The sequence below is a fragment of the Hemiscyllium ocellatum genome, chromosome 12 (assembly GCF_020745735.1).
Source record: "Hemiscyllium ocellatum isolate sHemOce1 chromosome 12, sHemOce1.pat.X.cur, whole genome shotgun sequence".
In the NCBI taxonomy this organism is placed as follows: domain Eukaryota; kingdom Metazoa; phylum Chordata; class Chondrichthyes; order Orectolobiformes; family Hemiscylliidae; genus Hemiscyllium; species Hemiscyllium ocellatum.
The window spans coordinates 57,201,110-57,224,238 of record NC_083412.1 but is presented as its reverse complement, the minus strand read 5'-3'; the positions used below and the strand labels follow the sequence as shown (position 1 = coordinate 57,224,238).

Genomic DNA, 23,129 nt, shown 5'->3' with positions numbered 1-23,129 from the left:
ATATTTACCTTTAAGTATTCCAGATGCTGTATAGTGTGAGGAAGAAGGTGTTTCTAGTTTTAGCTCATATAGATGCATGAAAGTGGAGTCTGCAATGACAGCCAGTTGCTGGTTCCTTTGGGTTCAGGTGTACAGCTGACATTTAGGTCTCAATGCGAATTGACTGAACTGTAGTTCTCAATCAAGTCACACAATGATAATGACTTCCAAGTATACATTATGCATATTAAAACTCAAGCTATTTATTTTAGGTGCAGTACTTTTTCAAGATCTTGGACAGTTGAAACATGGCTTGAACATCAATGGATTTCTTCATTTCAAGAAATCAATCTCAAGAATATAGGTTCATGAGTTTTATTTTTTTGTTGCTTTGAATCATGTGGAGTACTGTTCTCCCAACAAGTTTACAGATGTTACATTGCATTTGCATTTTACACCATGAACACCATCCTACTGCATTGGTTTAAAATAAAGATTATGATTTTACCAGTGACTTTGGTATCTTTTATACATTAAACTTTGCAGAAAAATTTTACAACTGCATAAATATAAAATCTTCCATGAAAAATGGTTAAAACATTCACAGACACCACCGTGTGATGGCTCCAGCAAACAACTTTAATCACAATAGCTTGACAGCCCGACCCAGATCTCAACATAGATTGAAGATTAAACAGAACTAAAAGGAAGTGTAATAAAACCCATCACCCTACACTTAACATTGCCAAAAGAAAATGCAATTTCTTCTCCCTCCCCCTACACAATTCAGAGTGCAGTATATTCATACACATGGGCATAACAAGTAAAATAGAGTACCATGGCAATTTTCAGAGTATTTACAACTTGGAAAGCAAAGCTTGCTTTGAAACTGCAACATGGTTTGAAGGACCAGTGAATGCACTACAGTACTGTACACTCAAACTCACACAAGGCACAAGGCAGCAATATCTAAAGGGACAGAAACAATGACTGCTACACATTAGTGGAATTATAATTTACAATAATGGACATACCCATGGCTCAAGTAGTATCATTTACAGTAGAATAAATATGTACTACTATTGCTTTTATGTTACATACCTAAGTAAATGCAGAAAGCTAGTGTAAAGCATATAGATTAAGTGTAGGTCCCATATGTATGACAGTTTGTTCAAGACTAAATTTGAAATAAAGGGGCAAGTTCTATTTTGCAATTATCAGCTTTTGACCTCAATTTTTACTTCAAAACGTCCCTGAGAGCGGTCCTTGTCACTATATTTAATATTTTCACCATACACTTTACACTCAATGCGCACTTCCACATTCTGCGAGATATTGTGGAACTGAATAGCAACTAAAGGCTGGAGGTATTTTGGCTGTAGACGCTTGCCATAGTATGGGTAGTACTGCAAAGGAAAGCCAGCATATCCTGCCATACCAAAGTATTCCACAGATCCAATTTTATCTCTGTCTTCTTCTTTCTAAAAGAAGAAGAAAAAAAAAAGTTAATCACATTTCATACTTGAGGAGGTGCCAGTGTTAGATTGGGGTGGACAAAGTTAAAAATTAATAATCAGGTTTAGTACAACAGGTTTATTTGGAAGTACAATACAGCTTTCAGAGCACTGCTCCTTCATCAGGTAGCTAGTGGGCAGGATCTGTGTCTTGTGATCCTGCCTCATTAGCTACCTGACAAAGGAGCAACACTCCGAAAGCTAGTACTTCCAACTAAACCTGCTGGAATATAACCTGGTGTTGAAATTTTTAACATTTCAAATAACCCAACTAAAAAGTTGAACATGGTAAGATAGGATACAAGCAAGAACTTGAGTTCATTTGTGGGAATATGGTTGCATTGAAAGTCTGGAAGTAACAAAAACACAAGTTAAAGCTGAGTCAAGAGTGCAGACAGTTATTCTCTTTGTCCCCTCTTGTTAGGAACTTCAGAAAAAAGCCATTTGTTCCCATTCATTTGCCAGTAGTGAAATGTAGTGCACTGTTAAAATCTTCAGTCACCAGATTAAGATCCTTGACAGTCATTTTTTAAAAATAAAATGGTACTACCCTAGTTAAAGTTGTAAGATAGCCATTGCCAAAATGATTTGTTGAAATCTACTGACTGCACTTCATTTCATGATAGAGTTCATGATGCTGTATTGCTACCCACAAAATTTCAGTTGTTCCCAACAGACTAATTACAGCTTTCAAAAACAAAAAGCTCCTTGCTTTGGTTCAAGTTAGCTTAATAGTAGCTAAATTCAACCATGACAGGGTTCATGAACAGATTCCTTGAGTTCACACCACTACAAAGTATCCAGATTTGGAATTTAGTTTGTGGAATTGGTCACACAAGTGACTGTTCCAAGGTACTCATTGCAGTATCCATCAGCCACTCTGTCATCACCTTGCATAATTTTAAAACCTACAATTTTTAAAAGCAGGAGTAACAATGCCAAGCATCACAAATGCAAAGCAAAGAACAGGCCCTTGTGAAACTGTTAGAAAACTAGTTAGTAACACAATAATCCATTTATTTAAATTCAAGAACACGACATAAGAGCTCTTATTTGATCTAAAAAAGACCAAGCAATTCAAAAACAAAAACATAGCAAAATGAGAGATTAGGACAGTTAGACTACTTTTGTCCAGAATGCCTTAGAATTCTATGGCACCTATGTGTGCTTCTACTAGAGATTAACAATAAGACTGTCATTACTACAAGAGAACCTCAAAAAGCAATATTGCTGGCTTACGTAAAATGACATTTAACAAAAATGGAAGACTTTGTGCACCTGTGTTGTGGAGGACAAAGCATATCAAAAGGAGATATAATCCACTCAAGTAAAAAAACTGGCTCAAAAGGTGGTAGTGGAGTGTTCTTTTTCAGACTGGAGGCCTGTGACCAATGGAGTGCCACAAGGAGCAGTGCTGGGCCCACTACTTTTCATCACTACTAAGGTTAGTTAGTAAGTTTGCAGATGACACCAAAATTGGAGGTATAGTGGAGAGCAAAGAAGGTTATCTCAGATTACAACAGGATCTTGATCAGATGGGCCAAAGGGTCGACAAGCTGCATTTTGGGAAAACAAATCTTAGCAGGACTTATACACTTAAATGATAAGGTCCTAGGGAGTGTTGCTGAACAAAGAGACCTTGGAGTGCAGGTTCATAACTCCCTGAAAGTGGAGTCGCAGGTAGAAAGGATAGTGAAGGCAGCATTTGGTATGCTTTCCTTTTATTGGTCAGAGTATGGAGTATCAGAGTTTGGAGGTCATGTTGTGGCTGTACAGGACATTGGTTAGGCCACGGTTGGAATATTCTATGCAGTTCTGGTCTCCTTCCTTTCTGAAGGATGTTGTGAAACTTGAAAGGGTTCAGAAAAGATTTACAAGGGTGTTGCCAGGGTTGGAGGATTTGAGCTATAGGGAGCGGCTTAACAGGCTAGGGCTGTTTTCCCTGGGAATACCAGAGGCTGAGATTTACAAAATCATGAGGGGCATGGAAAGGATAAACACACAGTCTTTTCCCTGGGGTTGGAGTGTCCTGACCTAGAAGGCCTAGGTTTAGGGTCAGAGGGGAAGATATAAAAGAGACCTAAGGGGGCAACCTTTTCATGCAGAGGGTGGTATGTGATGGAATGAGCTGCCAGAGGAAGTGGCTGGTACAATTGCAACATTTAAGAGGCATTTGGATGGGTATATGAATAGGAAGGGTTTGGAGGGATATGGGCCAGGTGCTGGTAGGTGGGACTAGACTGGGTTAGGATATCTGGTCTGTTTCTGTGTTGTACAAAATTATGACACTATAACTTACAAATGCACATTTAAGTCAATGTTCTGAACGAGACTAGCCACACTAATAGAGCAGTTCAAAATGCAGCTCAGAGGCTAGTAGTTCTGCAACAAATAACTCACCACCTGTCTCTCAAGCAAGGCAGAAGTCAGGAGTGTGTTGGAATACTCCCCACTTGCCTGGATGAATGAAGGTCCAACAAATCAATATTTAGGACAATGAAACCTACTAAATCAGTATTCACTACCTTGAACATTCACTTCCTTCAGAGAGCAACAGGGTATTCCATTTCACAGGATGCACTGCAATAATTCAACAAAGCTCATTCAGTTAAAACCTTCCAAAAACTTACATAGCTTAAGACGTCATGGCTAGATGAATGGGAACACCACCAGCTGTATCCTCTCCAAATCCCACACACCACCCGAACAAACTGGATCACTGCTTCTTCATTGTGCATAGTTCAAAATGCTGGTCAAAACTTAAGACCACTATGGGTGTCCCTAAACCAAGGGCTGCTGAGGTTCATCATTTTTGCTAGGCAATTAGGGATGGGCAAGAATGCTGGCTTGGTCAGTAATGCCCTAATTCCTTGAATGAATAAAACATTTAAATATCTGGTCTTTGTAAAAAGCTCTAAGTGCTTTACAGCCAATAAAGTAACTTTGAGTTTACTACGTCACAAAAGTTACTACAATGTGATTTTGAGCATACAAGAGATGTTAGTAAGTACAGACCAGGACAAAGATGATAATTCTCCTGCTGTTCTTTGAAATACCATAAGAGCTTTCAAATCAAAACAAGCAGCAACAGATGCATACCAGAACTTCAAGATCATGTTGGGCCAGAAGAATCGGTGTAGTAGTCATCACTAAGGAAAGGGGCTGGGGAAGCTGAAGGAAGGGTTTGAAGGTGGATTAGTCACCTGAATCAGATGGACTACACGCCAGGGTTTGAAAGAGATAGCAGAGGAGATTGTGATTGGTGATCTTTCAGTTATCACAAGTCAGAGGATCATAGAGTACTAGAAAATGGTAAATGTAACACCCCTGTTTAAGAAGGAGGGAAGCAGACGACAGTTAGCCTGACCTCAGTCATTGGTAAAATTTTAAGAGACCACTAAGAATTAGAGTTCAGAGAAATGCATGGATTAAAATAGGACATGTCAACTCAGTTTCATCAAGAGATCATACCAAACAAATTTGTTAAAATTCTTGAGGTTAGACAAAAGAAAGACAGTGGATATGATCTGTTTGAATTTCCAGAAGGTTTTGGCAGAGCTGTTAAAGAAACCATGGTGTTAGGGACAAGATTCTGGCATAGATAGAGGACTGGTTGACTGGCAGGAGGTAGAGTGGGAATAAAGGGGTCTTTTGTTTTCAAGATAGCAGCAAGTGACTGGTACAGTCCCACAAGGGTCAGTGTTGGGATGACAACTATTCACATTATGCAGTAAAGAATTGGACAAAGGAACTAATGGTGTTGTGTTGTCTGCAAACTTAGCAACAAAGCCACTTGGAGGGACTGGTAGTATTGAGGAAACAGGGAGGCTGCAGAATTGTTGGACAGGCTAGGAGGGAGACTAGAAGGAATACAATGGGGGAAAAGCAAGAAGTTATGCACTTTTGTAGGAAACATAAATGCCTAGACTATATCACGAAAACCTTTGGAAATCTGAAACAAAGACGACTTGGGAGTGCTAGTTCTGGATTCTCTTGAGGTTAACATGCAACATTTATGTTAATTTTAAGGCGGCTAGAATACAAAAGGCAGTAATGTACTGCTGAGGTTGTAGAAGGTTGTATTTGGAATATTGTGCACAATTTTGGGACCTGTACCTAAGAAGGAGATAGAGGAGCTTGAAGAGAATGATCCTGGGTACAAAGGGCTCGTCATTGAAGTGTGATTGAAAACTCTATCTGTACACTATGGAGTTTAGATGGATGAGGAGAGATCTCATTGAAACCTTCAGAACGCAGACCAGAGGAGTGAATGTGGAGATGTTTCCACTAGGCGAGACTAGGATCCAATGTCAGAGTGAAGGAGCAACCCTTTAGAATGGAGAAGGGAGGAAGAATTTCTTTAGCCAGGTGGTGAATCTTGGAACTCATACTACAGAAGGCTGTGGAGGCCAAGTCATTGTGACCATTTAAGACGGACAGATATGGGGTCAAGAGTTATTGGGTGAAAGGAGTAAAATGATGTTTTTCCAACCCTAGTCAAATGGCAGAGCAGACTCGATGGGCAGAATGGTTTAACTGATCTTTTCGCTCAAGATTTTACGATTTCAGTTTAATGTCTGTAATCTGACAGTTCTGTCTGTAATGCACTGACATACCAGTTTGTTTTCAAGTCTGAAAGTTGGACTCGAACCATGGCCTTATTATTTAGAAAGGTATAGCAAACTTTTTTTAGATAATAAATATTTTGCTTCTCTTGCTCATTCAAGGCTTCTTTTTTAAAAAAAGTGATCTAGTTACCAAATTTAGAAGCAAAATCCTCTAAATGAAAGAAAGGTTAAAGTCCCTCATCAGGAACCTGATTAAACCAATATACCATTCAATGCTAAAACTGTTGACATGTTTTTTTTTTAAGAACAGACACTAGTCCAAAGCAGAAATTTCAACTGTTCAAGGAGTTAAAAAAATGTATTCTTTCATTCAAAACAGCAACTGGTGATCCAAAGCACATAATATCAGAATGACCTTAAAATTAATAAACCTATTTCAAAAGGAATGTCAGCTAAAGTACAGAATGATGAAATTGAATGAATGATAATAACAGTTACCTAAAGATATCCTTAGATGTTCACTAATAAAATGGGAAGCTATTAGCCTCATCCCGCTTCAAAACAAAAACTCTTACCTTTGCTGTGCAATGAATTGGAAGAACAAATGGATTATAATTTGCCTGCAACTCTTCAGGAAGATCACTGTTATTCTTTGGAGGCTAAAAGGAAAGAATTCAACAACCAGTGAAACCCACAATTATTTAGAAAATTAAATTGTGTGTTCCTCCAAAAACAAGAGCACAATAAATATGCAGCACAAATTAGTGTTTGGGTGCTATGACACCTCTGAAGCAGGTGGGATTTCAATCGAGGCTTTCTGGCTCAGAAGTAGTACCGTAAAAGTCCCCAAAAAATAAACTATACTTCTATAAATTGAAAGGATGAATTTTGCTATAAAAGTAATGGTGCTGCATTGATGCATGAAATTGTTACTGAATAAATTGCCCAACTACTTCCGGAAGCTGAGATAGACAAATACAAATCTCCAAAACTTTACTGATTTACTCTATACATTGCAACATTATTCTTTAGAACTAGCTGAAATTGCACATTAATTGCCTATCGCCGGAGAAAAATGAGGATAAGTAACAATTGCTGACCTGATCAGACATTCACCTCAAAAATATCAAAATAAAAGCCTTTAACAATAGTTAACAGCAATCATCATCCCTGGCTAAAAAAGATAAGCTATTCAATTGCAATCCTGCATGTATCTAAATTGAGATTTATTCTGAGAGACTTATTAAAAGTCTCAACTGTAGTTGCCCTCAATCCAAATCTTTTGTTCCCTCGATTTCTTTCTGTATGCAAATCACCTGTTTTTCCATAGTCTTTAAATCTCAATTGAGGAGGTTGACCATCAGTTGAATTATTCACCTCGGGCTCATATTGCCTTCTTACAAGGCAAGTGTCGAGAAATTAAGCTGGGGTGCAGGGAGTCATTGAACATTTGACATCAGATGCTCCATTCCAGCAAGATCTGCACTGACATAGCAGCAATAAAAATAAACCCCTTCAATAACAAGGGGCTAGAATAAAAGTGGTTAGTAATATCTTTTACAACACTGAACTGCATCATAAAGTTTAATTTCTTGTATCACCAAACCAGACTGACTTGACTTTTAAAAAACTTGGCACCATTGACAAGTCCAACTGTGATTTGCTGGCTACCACAAATATGGGACTGTATCCTAACTGACTGTTGCAGTGCTTGGTTCTTGGAATGCTGAAAATCAAGCCAAATTTGTATCTTACCCAAACATTACTAAACTAACTTTGAAGTAGTCTCACCTTGGGATAGAAGTTAATAATCCTGTTGAGCTTGGCTATAATGCAGGGTCTGCCTTCTGAATAGCCGTAATTAGGATCATCCAGTCCAGAACAATTCTTAAGCCATGTGCGGTAAAATGGGCACACTTTCTTCTGTCCACTTGATCCGTCTAATGAACCTCTCTCAATATAGTCTGCTGGAGATGCTAAAGTCCAGGTTATTAGATTTTAGTAACAGTACTTAATTTCAAAGTCAATTCAAACCCCCCAAACATTTTACTGAAGTAAACAAAACATTTCATGAGGATATGCTATAAAAAGCGTCACTAAAGTGGAGGATAAAAATGCAGATGTTAGCTTCATGGACTTCCAAAGGGCATTTCATAAAATACTGTCCTAAAAGGCTCATTGAATTGAAAGCATATTATTGAACTGGTTAGAAACTAGGTTGAGTGGCAGTACCCAATGAACAGTACTGGAAAGGCATCATGTACTCAAGTCTTAGTGAGACAGATTATGGAACAGAAAACCAAATTCAAATTTTCTCCTGACGTACAGTTGGCCATGTTAGCAATAACATTAGAAAAAAAAAGTATGATTAAACTATGTGAATTTCAATGTAACCAATGCAAGATCATCCACTTTGGCTTAAAAAGCCTTGAACTTACCTAGGACAAAGAAGATCGAAAGTGACTTGGTTGTCTAGAAACATTGATCAAGATGTCATGGAAATGTACAATGTGAATAGAGTATTTAAAAAACCAGAATCCAATATTAAAACTAATTTCAATTATGCAAAACACTGGTGAGACAATAGTTGGGAGTATTGAGCTGTCAGACACCTTTAAAAAAATGAACATCCTGGTATTGGATTGAGTGCAATACAGGTTTACTGGAATTCTCTCTAGCCTACAATGTTTAAATGATAAGATATTACAAACTAGGGTTTTATTCCTTGGAATTTAAAATATGGCATTAAATTTGTATTAAATCAAAGTAGAATAGGCAGGATAAGTACAGAAGCTCATCCCATTGGTTCACATTTAGGACTAGGAAGTACAACAGCCACTCAGACAACAACTCACCAGGACAAAAGGACCCGATACCCAGCATGAGCAAAACCAATGTAGGGTACAAAATCCCATGCAAGATCTGCTCAAAACACTACATAGGACAAACAGGAAGACAGCTAACGATCCGTATCCATGAACACCAACTAGCCACGAAACGACAACCAGCTATCCTTCGTACCCACACATGCAGATGACAGGCAACTTGAGTTCGACTGGGACAACACTACTATTACAGGACAAGCCAAACAGAACAGCCAGGGAATTCCTAGAGGCAACACACAAGATACTTTCCTGGAAATATGACACCAAGATAGATAAATGTAGTTAGGTCTCAGTTATTCATGATCTCACAATGGTGAAAACAATTTGAGGGACAAAAAAAAAAGAGCCCATTTGTTCCATGTACGTTTTCAATTCATCATCAACACCACCCCCTACCCCAACCCAAACACACACTAACAAGCCTAACTTCAAGCTGTAAGCATACATGATAAACTGGTGCCAAAAAACAGGAGTGGTATTCTAAATGCAATTTGTATTTAAACATTCTTCCAGTCCCATACAGCTGCGCAAAATATCACCAGACCAGTTTCCTCTTTTCAGAGTTTACTTTAGTATTCTCTGAAGGATTCACAAAGGACTTGTTTATTGATCCCTTAAAGCTTCAAGGGCAACACTACAACAATTTCAATGATGGCAAAAAAAAGATGAACGATCCACAGCAAGAATAATTAGCTGAGGGAGAGCTGATTTCAATGGAGCAAGAATAAGCTGGACAGTATAATGGAAGCAAATGATAAAGGTGTCAAGTAGGAAAGACAACTGAAATTCAGGCTGAATATAGAAGGCTCAAAAGGGTGGTGAAAAGCAGCTAACAAGTGGGATTATGAAAATGCACCAACAGCTAACCAAAGGAAAACCCCATGGCATAGCAAATAGGGGTTGTAAAAAAGTACTGTAGGGCTGAGTAGGGAACCAAAAAGGAGATTTACACACAAACAGGGAACATGGCTGGATGCAAGTGAAATATCTTGCTTTTTTTAAAGAATCAAAACTGCAGATTCTATCCAGGCCATGACAACAAGTAGCAAAAAGGAGGAAACAAGAGTTTTAAATCGAAAATGACATTGTAAAATAGTCTATCCATAAATTTAACGTCACCACAGCTGGATGAAATGCATGCATTATTTAAGGAAGCAAAATGCAGAAATACAGAGGCACTGGCCAATAATTTTTCAGTCTGCCTTAAGAAATGGGTGATGCCAGAGGACTGAAAATTGTTTAAAAAGGCTGTAAAAATGAGCCCAACAATTAAGACTAGTCAGTTCAACTTCAGTCTGGGGACAGTTGCAGTGATAATAATTTTGATTGGAATTAAGAGCCATGCGGACAATTATGAATTCAAGGACAGCCACAGGTTTCTTAAGGGAAAATCATGTTTAACTTGGGGCTTTCTGAAAAGGTAATATGGTTGTCAGGATCATTAGAAACAAGCACAATAGGAGTAGGCCATTTGAGTCTCAATCCTGCTCCACCATTCAATAAGATAGTGGCTAATCCAATATTCCTTATATCCACTTTATAGCCCTTTCCTTAAACTTTGGATTCTTCTACTACTGAAGGCTCTATCTCAGTCTTAAATACATACAAGGATTCTGCTCCTACAGCTTTGTGGCAAGCACCACCAAATCAACCCTGAAGAAATTCCTCATCTCAGTCTTAAATTAGTACTGGTTTATCCTGGACAACACCCTCGGATCCTAGACTTTCCAAATGAGGAGAAACAGCCTCGGTGTTTACTCTGTCAAATCATAAGAATCCTATGTACTTCAATGAGATCACCTCTCATTCTTTGAAATTCCAATGAATCCCATTCGGTTTAACTTTTGCTCAGAGGATAATCCCTCCATACCAGGGATCATAGCAGTGAATCTTTTCTGAACTGCCTCCAATATAGATCATCTTTCCTCAAATAAATGTGATATGTGTCCATAAGGTGCTTCACAACAAAATTAGAGTTAGAGTTCAATTTAAAAAAAAGGCCATTAGCAACATGGATACACAACTAACCAAGGTGACACAGGAAACAGTAACAACAAATGGGCATCTTTCAGATTGGGGGAGGGGGCACGATTGTATGATATGCCCAGGTTTCAGTGTTGTATCTTATCTTTTCCACATTTATCATAGTTATAGTTACACAGCACAGAAACAGTCTGCTTGGTATCTTAAACCGATCTAGATCTAGTCCCAGTCAAAACCCTCTAAACTCTTGCTATTCATGTATTAAAGCAGATGTTTTTTAAAATGTTGAAATGGTACCCACCCCACCGCTTACCTTGGCAGCTCATTCCATGCATGCACTGCCCAGCAAGAAAAAAATTGCTCCTCAAAACCTTTTCTATTTTAATGTCTTTTTTATAGCAGAAAGACCAGAATTGAATGTAATACTCTAAAAGTGGTCTCACTAATGTCCTGTAGGAATATAGGGTGCCACGTGACACCCCAATTCCTATACTCAATGCAATAACCAATAAAGGCAAACATGCCAAATGCCTTCTTCACAACTCCTTTCAAGGAACTATGCACCTGCACCCCTAGGTTTTCATTCAGCAAGATTTTTTGTTTTAAAAAGTATTTAGGTTCCAGTATGCAAGTACAATTTCAAAGTTTGCTAACAGAAAATTTGGAAGAATTGCAAACCAAGGTGAAGTTGGCACATGAAGCTCGTTGGAGTAGTGCACAGTAATGCATTTTTGGTAGGAATAATATGGAGGAACTACAAAATAGTGTATAAAGTGCAGGAAGAGAGATTTGGGTGTGTGCGCGCATGCATAAGTCATTAAAGGTGGCAGGTCAGTTAGAAACAGTTAAAAGCATACAGTCTCAAGGCTTTAATAGGGATAATGCAAGGGGATTATTCTGAATTATTGTAGTGTTCTGGGTATTACACATTGGAGAGTGCAAAGATGTTTATAAGAATGGCTACAAGGATGAGGAGCTTCAATTATGTGCATGTACTGAAGAAGTCATTTTTACTGAGAGAGAAAGCAAAGATTACTTTTGATGTAAAATTTTCAAAATCATGAGTACTCCAAACAGTTTGTTCCTACAAAAAAAAGGATCAAAAACAAACAAAAGACAGAAGAAGCAAATGTGACATTATGAAAACCTTGAGTATTTAGGGTCTGGAATGGTCTTGACGTTTGGCTAGAGATGTTCAATTCAAGAGTTCAGAGGATGTGCTTTCTATTGAACTAAAATCACTTATGTGCAGAAATGCAAGAAAGAATAGAAGAATGGCGCAAAGCGATGAAGCTCATCCAGACAGATGCACATAAGAAGCCAAATGACATCCTTCTGCATCGTAACAATTGAAACTGAATAAGCTACCTATAGTTAATAGGAGTTTAAAAATCAAGAGTGGTTCATGAAACTGGACTATATTTAGCATTCACTTTGTGGCACCCAACCCCTTTTCAATTCAGGATATCAAAAGATATAACTAATACATTATTTTGATGAAAGAGATAGTGAATGTTTACTATAAAGTAAACTTCATAAACCTTTAGTCCCAGTAATAAAAGTTTAGAAAGACAAGTTTCTATATTGAATCAATTTTAGTTGCTAATTCTTGATAATTGGCATAGGCAAACCATCAAACAAGCTGAACTTAACACATCAATTCTTGACAGTGTACTAAGCCACTAAGAAGCATGTTCAAAAAAATTATAACCACAAAGCAGAAGAATTTGAAATTAGTGTACAAATCATTCCACAGTATTTGATGAAAAAAAAAGATACTCTACAAATGGAGAATCACCATTGGTTGCTAACAGTTTCCAGTACTCCATTAAAAGTTCAAAATAAAGAACTTGCAGATTTTACATCACAAAGATTGAACATCAATTAAATGGACTGTTAAACAGGACTACTTAACAGCACAAGGTAGATTTTAATGGCACCTTTCACATTCCTGAAATGTCAATCAAATTCTTAAACTACATTCCCTTGCCCTTCAGCTAATTAGATATTGACAGATTTTTAAAATGCAAAGGTACTCAGTTTGTTTTCTTACTATGTCTTCAGTTCTATGTTCCTCTTTTTATACTTAAATAGGGAACAGCAGAATTTATTCACACTAAATTATTTCTTAATTTATTGAGGAATACTTTGCTCAAAGTACATCTACACAGGACAGAGAAGACGAAGCACTCGAATTCACAATCACAAGTGGAGATGAAAGACTTGGCAAATACTTTGCAAAACACTTACATTCTCCTGCAAAAATAACTGAGCTTCAGGTTACCTGCCACTCCAACACCATATTCCCTGGCCATCTGTCTTAGGCTTGCAGCAGTGCTCCAGCAAAGCTCAATGCAAGCTGAAAAAAACAGTATCTCATTTTGCATTTAGGCAGTCTACAGCCTTCAGGACTCAATAGTGAGTTCAATACTTCAGGACCTGAGCACCTTCTCCACTGCCCTTAGCCCAACTCATACATCTTGTCATCACTTGGGCTGCTTTCACAACCTACCCATTGTCAGCTACTAAAGATCCCCTTTAGCAGCTGATTCTCCCATGCTGACCATTACCCGTTCTGCCTAACTGATGTGTCTCTGGGTTCCACCTCCACCTATTGTTTACTCTTTCCCCAGCTTCAGCATGTCTACCAACCTCTTCCTAGCTACAATCAGTTCCGAAGGAAACTGGACCCAAACATTCACTGCTTTCTCTCCAGATGCTGTCAGACTTGGAGTTTCTCCAGCAATTAGTTTTTCTTTGATTTCCAGCATCTGCTAATGTTTTTTTTAATTATTTACTTGAATGCTTCAATAATCACACAGAGACACACTACAGTCATTGTCTTCACAAGAGGTCCATAAATACCAGGCACATAAACAACTCCATGTTTTAGTAGAAAGGAGCACAGCCAAACTGCAAAGTGGCCCAAGAGCCACAGAACTCAACAACTGTTAAAGAAAATTGCATAACAGAGCACTTGCTTTGTTTACTATGAAGTTGAAAGTCGATTTAAATTAGGCCAGGAAACTAATGATTGTATTCATGATGTTTTCTAGCCACCTAATTGCTGCTCTGTAAATTAACTGATACAGTTAGGATTTTAGCCTCTAACATTGCCAGGATAGGCTAATTTCCAAAAGAAGTATACAGACTTCAACAAACATTAAAAAATAATATGCAGATGTTGTTTAAAGGAACAGACCACAGCACATCTGAAACAGATTTCAAAACCATTAGTTCTTGTTTGTGCACAAGTCACAATTTCAAATATGCAGCTGATAAAACTTAAACACTGAACATATGAAAGTTATGATATATTTCAGTAGAACATAGGCTAGGGGAATAGGCATATATGGGATACATAATGTAATACATTTTGGTAGAAACCTTGATAAACCAGTCTGAGGTCAGCTACAGTGTTGTACCCAATTCAGAGTACTAAACTTCAGGAGTGATGTGATTTTTGTTTGAAAGGAATACTCAAGACCGTTTCATGAATGGAAGCAAGGATTGAGTGATTTCAATTACATGGATAACTTCACAAAGCTGCAGTTATTTTTCTAAGAGGTCAGAGGCTAGGGATTGTGCAGCAACTACCTTCTAATTCCCAAAGCTTGTCCACGATCCACACTTCCAAGTCAGGACTGTGGCTGAATACTCCATACTCGCCTGAATGAGTGCAGATCCAACAGCACTTAAGAAGCTTGACAACATCCAGCACAAAATGGTCCACTTGACTGGTCAAAGATATTCACTCCCTTCCCCACTGAAACTCCGTACAGGTTGCTATTGTCTATAAGATGCACTGCAGAAATTCACTAAAGTATCCTTAAACAAATCCATAACCACTTCCACCCAGAGTGATAAGGGCAGCAGATAAAGAAAATACCACCTGCAAGCTCCCGTCCAAGCCACTCACCATCCAGACTTGGAAATTTATCACTATTCCTTCAGTGTCATCAGGACAAAGTCCTGGAATTCCCTACCCAATTACATTGTGAACTTAAATATGCCAAATAGACTGCAAATGTCCAAGGCAGCTGCTCACCACCATCTTCAAGATCAATTAGGATGGACAATAAATGTTGGCCCAGCCAACACTACTGAGCCAATACCACCCATATCCCAAAAAGAAATTTATAAAATAGTTGAACAGGCCAAAAAGAGACAATTGGACAGTTCTTCATGAAGTACCTAGACAGAAGGGAGAAATTGTTCTCATGATCTAAGGCTTAAGAAGCAAGAGGATATAAATTTATGGTGACTGCTTAAGATGTGAAAGAACTCCTCCCTTCACCAACCTACCCCAAAATGAGTAAAAACAATTATTTCAAAAGTTTGGCCATTTAAGCTGTGGCAAGACACCAGTACGCTGCCAGAGATTAATCCATGGCTTTTGCAATGCAAATAAATCAGCACATTCTTTGGTTGACAAAGGCTGAACAAAACTCAACAGTGACACCATGTGGGTGATTGTCAAACTACATGCTTAAATACATCTGGCGTGTAAATGAAGGAACAGATTAATAAGAGATTTGTACTTCAAGTTGAGGGATTTAAAAACCAACCTGTTTGGACACACTAGCTGAATAACTTGGATATTCTGCCCAAAAGTTTGGGAGTCTACCACTGTGCCACGAGAATCCCTTCATTAGGTGTAAATTTAGTGCCACCGCCTCCTTCCACTAAGTAATTAACTGTTCTACTGAATTTAGTTAACAATTTTTGAATTAGTGACCATTTCAACAGTTTGAATGTATTCTGGTACATTGCATTGAGGGAGTACTACATTGTTGGCATCACTGTTCTTGCATATATGAAAGGTTAAAGCCTAACTGATTCAGCTAAGCATTCATGCACCCATTTACAAAATCTAAGGGGGACATCCTTTGGCTCTATCTTAATCAAACTCTTAACACTACAACTAACTAGATATACCAGTCACTACCATTCATAAAATTTCATGTTTGCAATTCAAATAAAAATAATTTTAATTGCTTGGCTATAGAATTCTGTTGCTATTAGGACTTGATATTTCAATTTGTTGTGGAAAATATAACATTGCTCCTCAAAAAAGGTATGAACGTTGCAGTTTATGACGAGGCGTAGGCTGAACAACAATGTGTGTGTGTGTGTGTGTGTGTGTGTGTGTGTGTGTGTGTGTGTGTGTGTGTGTGTGTGTGTGTGTGTGTACACGTACACACACACACACACACGAGTGATCTCAGACTTACAAAATGTTAACAGGACCATACAGAGTAATGCAAGGAGTTCATGATGGGTGCATCCAGAACCAGCCGGAGTATTTGGGATAGTATTAGTATTGACTTGGGACATTCCTTCACCCAAAGAAAGGTGAGTCCGTGTAATTCATTACCAAGAAAGTTGTTGATGCCAAAACATTGAATGTGTTCAAGAGGCAGTTAGACATAGAACTTGGGGCGAATAGGATCAAAAGGTACTGGTGATAAAGCAGAATTGGCTATTGAGTTGGATAACAAGTCATAATCATGATGAATGGCGAAGCAGGCCAGAAGGTCCAAATGGTTTCCACCTGCTTTATGTTTTCAAGAGGATTTCCTCTTTTCCCCTCCATTATACATTATATTGTACCCACTCATTTAATTATGCAAACTTTGCATCCTCCCAGAACTTTCATTCCTACCCAAATTTATTCTTTCAATGTTTGCCACAGTACATGCAGTCCCTTCATCCAAGATATTAACATAAATCACGAATAATTGCTACCCCAGTGATTCCTGTGATATTCCACTTGTCTCCACCCTAAAGTGACCTATTCATCCCAACTGTTGCCTGTCAATTAGCCAGTCCTCTATCCATGTTAGTTTATCATTGCATTTTCTTATACATTAGTTTATCACATTATAACATACTTTCCAAAAGGTGTTTTATCTACTAAGTACTGCTTTTTATCTTACACTAAAACAGAGATAATTCACAAAAAATAGCAAACGGGAAACACTCATTCATACTGAGAAAGGGTGGACTGATTAGTTGGCACATGATTGGTGGGAGACATTGCCACTGGGAATGCAACAGCTAAATGTCAATTGAGTTAACTGCCAAGTTTTGTTTAAATTTTAAACCAGGCAAGTTGACCGAGTTTGGTCAAGAAAATATCCTGAAAAAGAAAAGGAACCCATGAAAAATCACTTATTTAATTCAGTCAAAACAATCTGAGCATACCCATGCTCCTTTTGTCTACAAAGGACAGGGGTCTCACATTTTAACATAAACAGGTTCCGATGCACCACAATTGATTCTGACAATCCTAAATTGGTTTTCCACCATAACTATACACTCATTTAGCAAGTCACATTTATTTGACCAATTTTCAGATTTGCAAGTGGAAAGTTTTGAGATAGCTTGATTTCTGTCCATCTCCTGTTAAAATTACAGTTGTTACAATTGAGAATCTACAATCTGATGGGACTTTCCAGCATGTAGGGAACTTCAGAAGACTATATAACACATCCACAATTTCTGTAGCCAGTAGCCAATCTTTTTAGCCCCTAGCATAGCAGTCTTATTAGCTTTAAGTTCCATTAGCATTCTTTTAACTTCTTCCTGTAATGTACACTTCAAGTTCCTCCCGTCATTTTGTCTCAATTTTTAATTCTTAGGATGCACTGTGTCTCTTCCGCAAAGACATTACTATATATGTATCCAAAGCTTGTGCTATGCGCACAAGTCATGCTTACCAGAGCAATTTACCTAAACTTACCATCACAGGGCTTAAAAATAGAGTTGTCTTGCTGACTGGATTCATTGTAAAGTTCCACAAATTTCCTTAAACTGGTCACAAAGCTTTCGTAAGACTCTGGGTTTGACACACTAAATGAGATTTCGGTTTTTGCTGAATATGGTGTATGAGATAGCCCTAAGAAAAATGAAATTTAAAAGTTTGAAAATATAAGTTATACATGTATTTTTGGTGATTAATTAGTAACATGTAAGATTACTGTATTTAGTAAATCATTATCTTTGTATCTTAATGAAATTGTAATGCAAACACTGAACTGATGAAATGATTTAACATGCCCCCTCAAACAAAAAGCATCCACCAATATTAGAAACATCCGAGCCCATAATCAGCAGGTTTCCAGACCAAATGGTAATAACTGTTGCAAACAAAGTAAACCACTTGCAATGAACTATTCAACCAGTTCACTCCAATTCACCATGTAAGAACCCATCCATGGAAACAAATACATGGAGAGGTATTAAATGATATTACCCAACGTTTGTACAAAAATAATTGTTATTTGCATGCTAGAGTACAACTCTGCTTATGTGCATCAAGAAAAAAAAAGATACTTTACAAAAGCAGGTTAATGCAATATAGCTTAACTAGCATGAGCATAATCTATCCTGCATCACATTTACAATTAAATCTAAAAGCCTGTGTGGGGTTTGCATATTCTCCCCATGTCTGCGTGGGTTTCCTCCAGGTGCTCCGGTTTCCTTCCACAGTCCAAAAATGTGCAGGCCAGGTGAATTGGCCATGCTAAATTGCCCGTAGTGTTAGGTGCAGGGGTAAATGTAGGGGAGTGGGTCTGGGTGGGTGCGCTTCGGTGGGTCGGTGTGGACTTGTTGGGCTGAAGGGCCTGTTTCCACACTAAGTAAGCTAATCTAAAAGTACAAACAGTTTACAAATAAAGCTCTACGTGGTCTTTGATAATAACCAGAATATACAACAATTTAACATGATTAAGCTAAACTACTTTGCATCAATGTCTGAATCTGAATTAATTCCTTCTAAAATAAAGATTCATTATTCAATTGACCCTTACGTAATTTTTTAAACGTAAAATAAATATCACAATTAAACTCCGTGGAAGAGTGCGTGGGAGGTTACCGTGTATGCATACTGAAACGACCTTCAGTTGCCTGCAGCTTTAGTGGCACTATGACACGCAGGCTTTTCCATTGCGCCTCATTCGGGCAAGTGGATAACAACAAATCGGGAAGCACTGAGTACGAAGTAATTTATACTTTGAAAGTCAAATTACACTTCCCCGAACAGTTACCAAACACAGCCCTGTCCGTAATACTCAAAATTGCAAAACATTATACCTGGAGGTGCAATTCTGTCCTGATATTTCGGTTCGAAATCACTAATAGTGAGCAGCAACACTTGAATTGTTCCGATGAAGATCCCAGCAAGGCACCCATAAAAGATCAAGTAGAACAAGAATATCTTGACTACAGGAAAAAACAACACATAATTACTGGTTTTATTCAAGTCGAATACCAGTAACCGTTCGGATTTTGTATTTCAAATATCTTAATCATGATATTGTTTGCTCATTATTATAATAATAAAACAAATAATAATAACAATGTCATAACGTGATGCAATTTCAAAGCTTGGGCAAAAAGAGGCTGTTATTGGGAAGGGATATGACTCAGAATGGGAGGGGTGCTTTTCTAGCAACGGGCCATGCTGATAAAATGTCCTCCAGAGTTTCAAACAGCGAGGCTCAGTTGACACTTTAGGCAAGGTCCTTCGGAAAATTTCCACCCGATGACGAGAAGGGAGTGTTCAGTCAGAGGAGGAGGAGACTTTGGGCCAATAATTCATTGGTAATGAACTTACATACTCGTGATAAGATTGTGTAATGTTTATTGGTGCGGAGAAGGTTGAAAATCGATGTAAAAGCCCGATATCAAACAGATTTTGTGAAACAGACGACCTCTCAAATTGGTGATTCCGCAACCATAAGCAGGATTTTGTTTGCCAGTAACAAAAGCTCCTGGTGGCTAAGTTTAAAAGCTAAAACTAACCAAATTGATCATGATCATGAACCTAGATGACCAGTATTTCGGAGGGACGACACCACACAGGTGAAGTTGAAATGTACACAGGGCTGTCTGGGTACATAAGATAACCACCGGTTGCTAAGAGACGCAAGAACTCGGACCATTTTCCTCGCCATTTATTTCCCTTTTCAACTCTCAACCTCCACTTCGGCCTTATTTATTCGCTCATCACAAGGGAATTCCCTGGATCCGATCATTTAACAGTATTTGTTTTAAGTTCTCAGACGTAACCAAGCGATATAAACGGGGTACACAGTGTCGAGCAACTCGACAGCGTGCTGCAAAGCGCACCACCTTGAATAACCTTGGACTGCGGAAATCGTGCCTTCAAACTTCTGGTTTCCCCACACCCATGCTTTCCTCCTACACTATCACATGTCAACCCCAAAAACTGAAGCAAAGATCACCGAACGTTATAATGTAAAATATTCAGAAAACTTCTGCATCACTCTCACAGTAGAAAATGAATGCCCAGTCACGCACGAAGGCAACGTCCTTCACATTGACTTTTTTTTAAAAAAAACACACACACACCGAATCACGCACATCACATGAAGGCGGAAGCTGGTGCCATTTACCCGCTCGCTTTCTGGCACTCAGGCGCGCACCATTTTACAACCAATCTTTTGTTTCAAGATATTTCCTTTGAAAAAAAAATCGATCCGAGTCGTCCTCGCGTTTAAAAACAAACAAACGGCGAATAAAATTTCCAGATTATCCTCTCGGAACAATTCCGCAGGGGGGGTGGGGTTGGAAAGGACCGATCACTTTTCTCTTACAAATAAGAGGGAAGGGGGTGAAAGACATCGATCACTTACACCAACTGCTACCGGTCCGGCCTAGAAATTGTTTTTTCTCGGAATCCCAGAGGAATTTCTTCCAGTCTCCATCGGCCTCCTTGGTCTTTGCCCGTGCCATGTTGCCTCGAGGAACGGAGGGTGGTCGAAGAGTTGCTGAAACTTGGCTTCCCTTAGAGCAGGTCCTCGCTCGCGGAAGCGGCGCGCGCCCTCTCAGCCGTTACTCTTCAAAAACCAAAGGACGGTTGGAAGCTGCTCACCCTCGAGGCGTCCCTCCCACAGGAGGAGGAATGGAAAGCGTGGAAGTGGTGTGCGATGGAGAGCGAGAGAGGAGGAGGGGGGGGGGGAAAGAAGGAGACTGTTGAGAGGTAGAGTGAAGCCTAAAACCTCGGTAAGATTTTTGATTTGAATTTTTTTTCCGTTTGCGGTTTTTCTTAAAATATATATATTTTTTATCCCAGGCTTCTTTTAATCTCGGGTGAACAATAGCCGAGGAGGAAGGGACAGGGGTGGGGAGGGTGGGGGGAAAAGAAAAAGGGTGAAGGGAAGCGGTAATAAGGAGCTCCAGATATAAGGAGTTCGGCCGAAGGTAAACGACTCACTGACTGTGGATTTTATCGGTAGCCGCTCCGCCTTGCCTAGTTAATAAGTTATTGCAAGGCACCAGCCAATAGACCACGGGCCTCTGTTGTGACATCATACTGATCCCGCCCACCCGTCGGTGTTGGGGGTGGGGAAGCCAAGAGCGCGGCTTCGGACTGCAGTACCGAGTGACACTTGAGCAAAATGCTGATTTACTGCATTCTTCACACACCAAACGTTGTGGAGAATATTTGATTTGGTGGTGGGGTGAAGCGGCATGTTCCGCATTTAGACCTGTCAGACTGTACCGCGTCGATAGGAACACAGCACCAGAACCATTCCTGTCAATTACAGTGTTTTATGGGCCAAAGAAACTGTAAATCAGAGATCCTGTCAACACAATTCCATGCTGCTCTTCAGTGGACGAATGGAAAACAAAGACGTGATTTAAATGTCTCTTCAACACCGTCGCTGACGATAGTCGGAGGGGCTTCACAAAATTGTGTTACACTACACTGTGCCTCGAAAGGTTTTAAAATTTAGTTTCGGTGTCCCCTTTCCGCTTCACCTTTATACCCCCAGCAAGGATAATGTAATTTCATGGCCGCTATGCTTTGATGAGCTGCTTTATGATACTCTATTTCAGCCTGAGGACAATTAATAAAGTGAACACATATCTTGCAGATCCGTGCACTGACAAACTAAAATTAAATGCTGACTTTAGTTACCGTTAATTTTAATTATCAGCGATTTCGGTGTAACTTAAAATAACCTGAATGGGGAAAATGAACCTCTCAAAACTAAAATATGAGCCTTCATCGACCTCTAATTCTGTTGGCCGTGAAAAATTAGCAGACCAGCAAGCGGAACTCCGTTGAACATCAAGAATATGTTATAAAATCTCCTGTTGAGAAAGCAGGGTTTTTAAAAATCGTTCTGGTCTGCGGATCTCCTGCCCTTTAGTGTTTGTCCTTCAAGAACTTGCAGACCGGAGCACGTGATTGGTGCTGCTTCCGGAAATGAGAGGGAACAAAATCCTGCCAAAAAATAGATTCATGTTCACGTTCGACACCCGGTTCCATTGAAGGGCTGTGTTAAAAAAAAAATTGGACTGATGGGTCCGATCCAGTGCAGATCATTTTAATCAACCCGTTCATGAAATGTTATGACATTTTTTGGGGCAGGTGGGAACTGAACCTAGACCTTTTGGCCCAAAGATACGGATTCCGACATGTCCTTAAAGTAATATTGAAGACATCAGATCTTGCCTTCCGCTTTGCCCTTCAAGTTGTAGCTACCATAAAATATCCGATGGCGAGAAGAATGGTAAGTTACGCAGAAAGAATAGTGCAGTAAAATCGTTTGAAATAGACTTCCAACTTGGGCTGCAGCAAAAGAAATTGCACAGTTCTCACAGAAATGCTAAACCCAAAGTTACACAGAGTTCTGTTTCCATTAAAACTGATACAATTTGAGTTGAGTTACAAATAATTACCAGAAGGCCTCCATATTGCAAATCAAATATAAATTTATCTCAGGGGCGAGATGCAGTGGCATTATTCTGATCTCTGGACAAAAAGATCTGGGTTCAAGTCCCATCTGCTTTTGTGGTGTGTCGGAACATGTCTGGATGTGTTGATTAAAAGTGAAATGTCTATAAATGCGTTCTAGGTGCTCTTGTGAGACAATATTAGTGCCTCTACCTCTGAGCTAGGAAGCCCCACCTGCTGCAGAGGTGTCTAATAACAGGTTGATTAGAAAATACCGACAAATGGTCAGGAGATTTTAAAGCATGTAGCATCGTGATCCTATAACGTTTGTATATATTTACAAAAAATAACAACATATGGACACAGATGGCACAGTTATATTGCCTGTGTTTCAAAATTCCAATGGCGATGATAAAAGGAATAAAAGAACAGTTACAGTTAAAACAAAAGCTTAGTTCTAATTTAATTACAAAGTTTATGATATGGT

General features: G+C 38.9%; 2 protein-coding genes across 4 annotated transcripts in view; one reads left to right on the top strand and one right to left on the bottom strand.

Moving 5' to 3' along the window:
* The window catches only part of nme7 (NME/NM23 family member 7), a 162,880-nt gene extending 162,399 nt beyond the window's left edge, over window positions 1-481 (top strand). For 2 of the 3 annotated variants that reach the window (XM_060833577.1, XM_060833579.1), the window contains exon 12: window positions 252-481. In XM_060833577.1, the coding sequence (XP_060689560.1) occupies window positions 252-284 (33 nt within the window). In that variant the 3' untranslated portion in view covers window positions 285-481. The remainder of the gene's footprint in view (window positions 1-251) is intronic. The other variant, XM_060833578.1, reaches the window with a different exon arrangement.
* On the bottom strand, window positions 341-21,195 carry LOC132821067 (sodium/potassium-transporting ATPase subunit beta-1-like). Its single transcript, XM_060833582.1, has 6 exons — window positions 20,592-21,195; window positions 19,027-19,155; window positions 17,675-17,830; window positions 7,853-8,037; window positions 6,637-6,720; window positions 341-1,460 (listed from the first exon to the last, which is right to left on the bottom strand). Exons 1-6 carry the CDS (start codon window positions 20,689-20,691, stop codon window positions 1,197-1,199), a joined length of 918 nt encoding a protein of 305 aa, XP_060689565.1. The 5' UTR covers window positions 20,692-21,195; the 3' UTR covers window positions 341-1,196.
* Window positions 21,196-23,129: the final 1,934 nt, after the last annotated feature.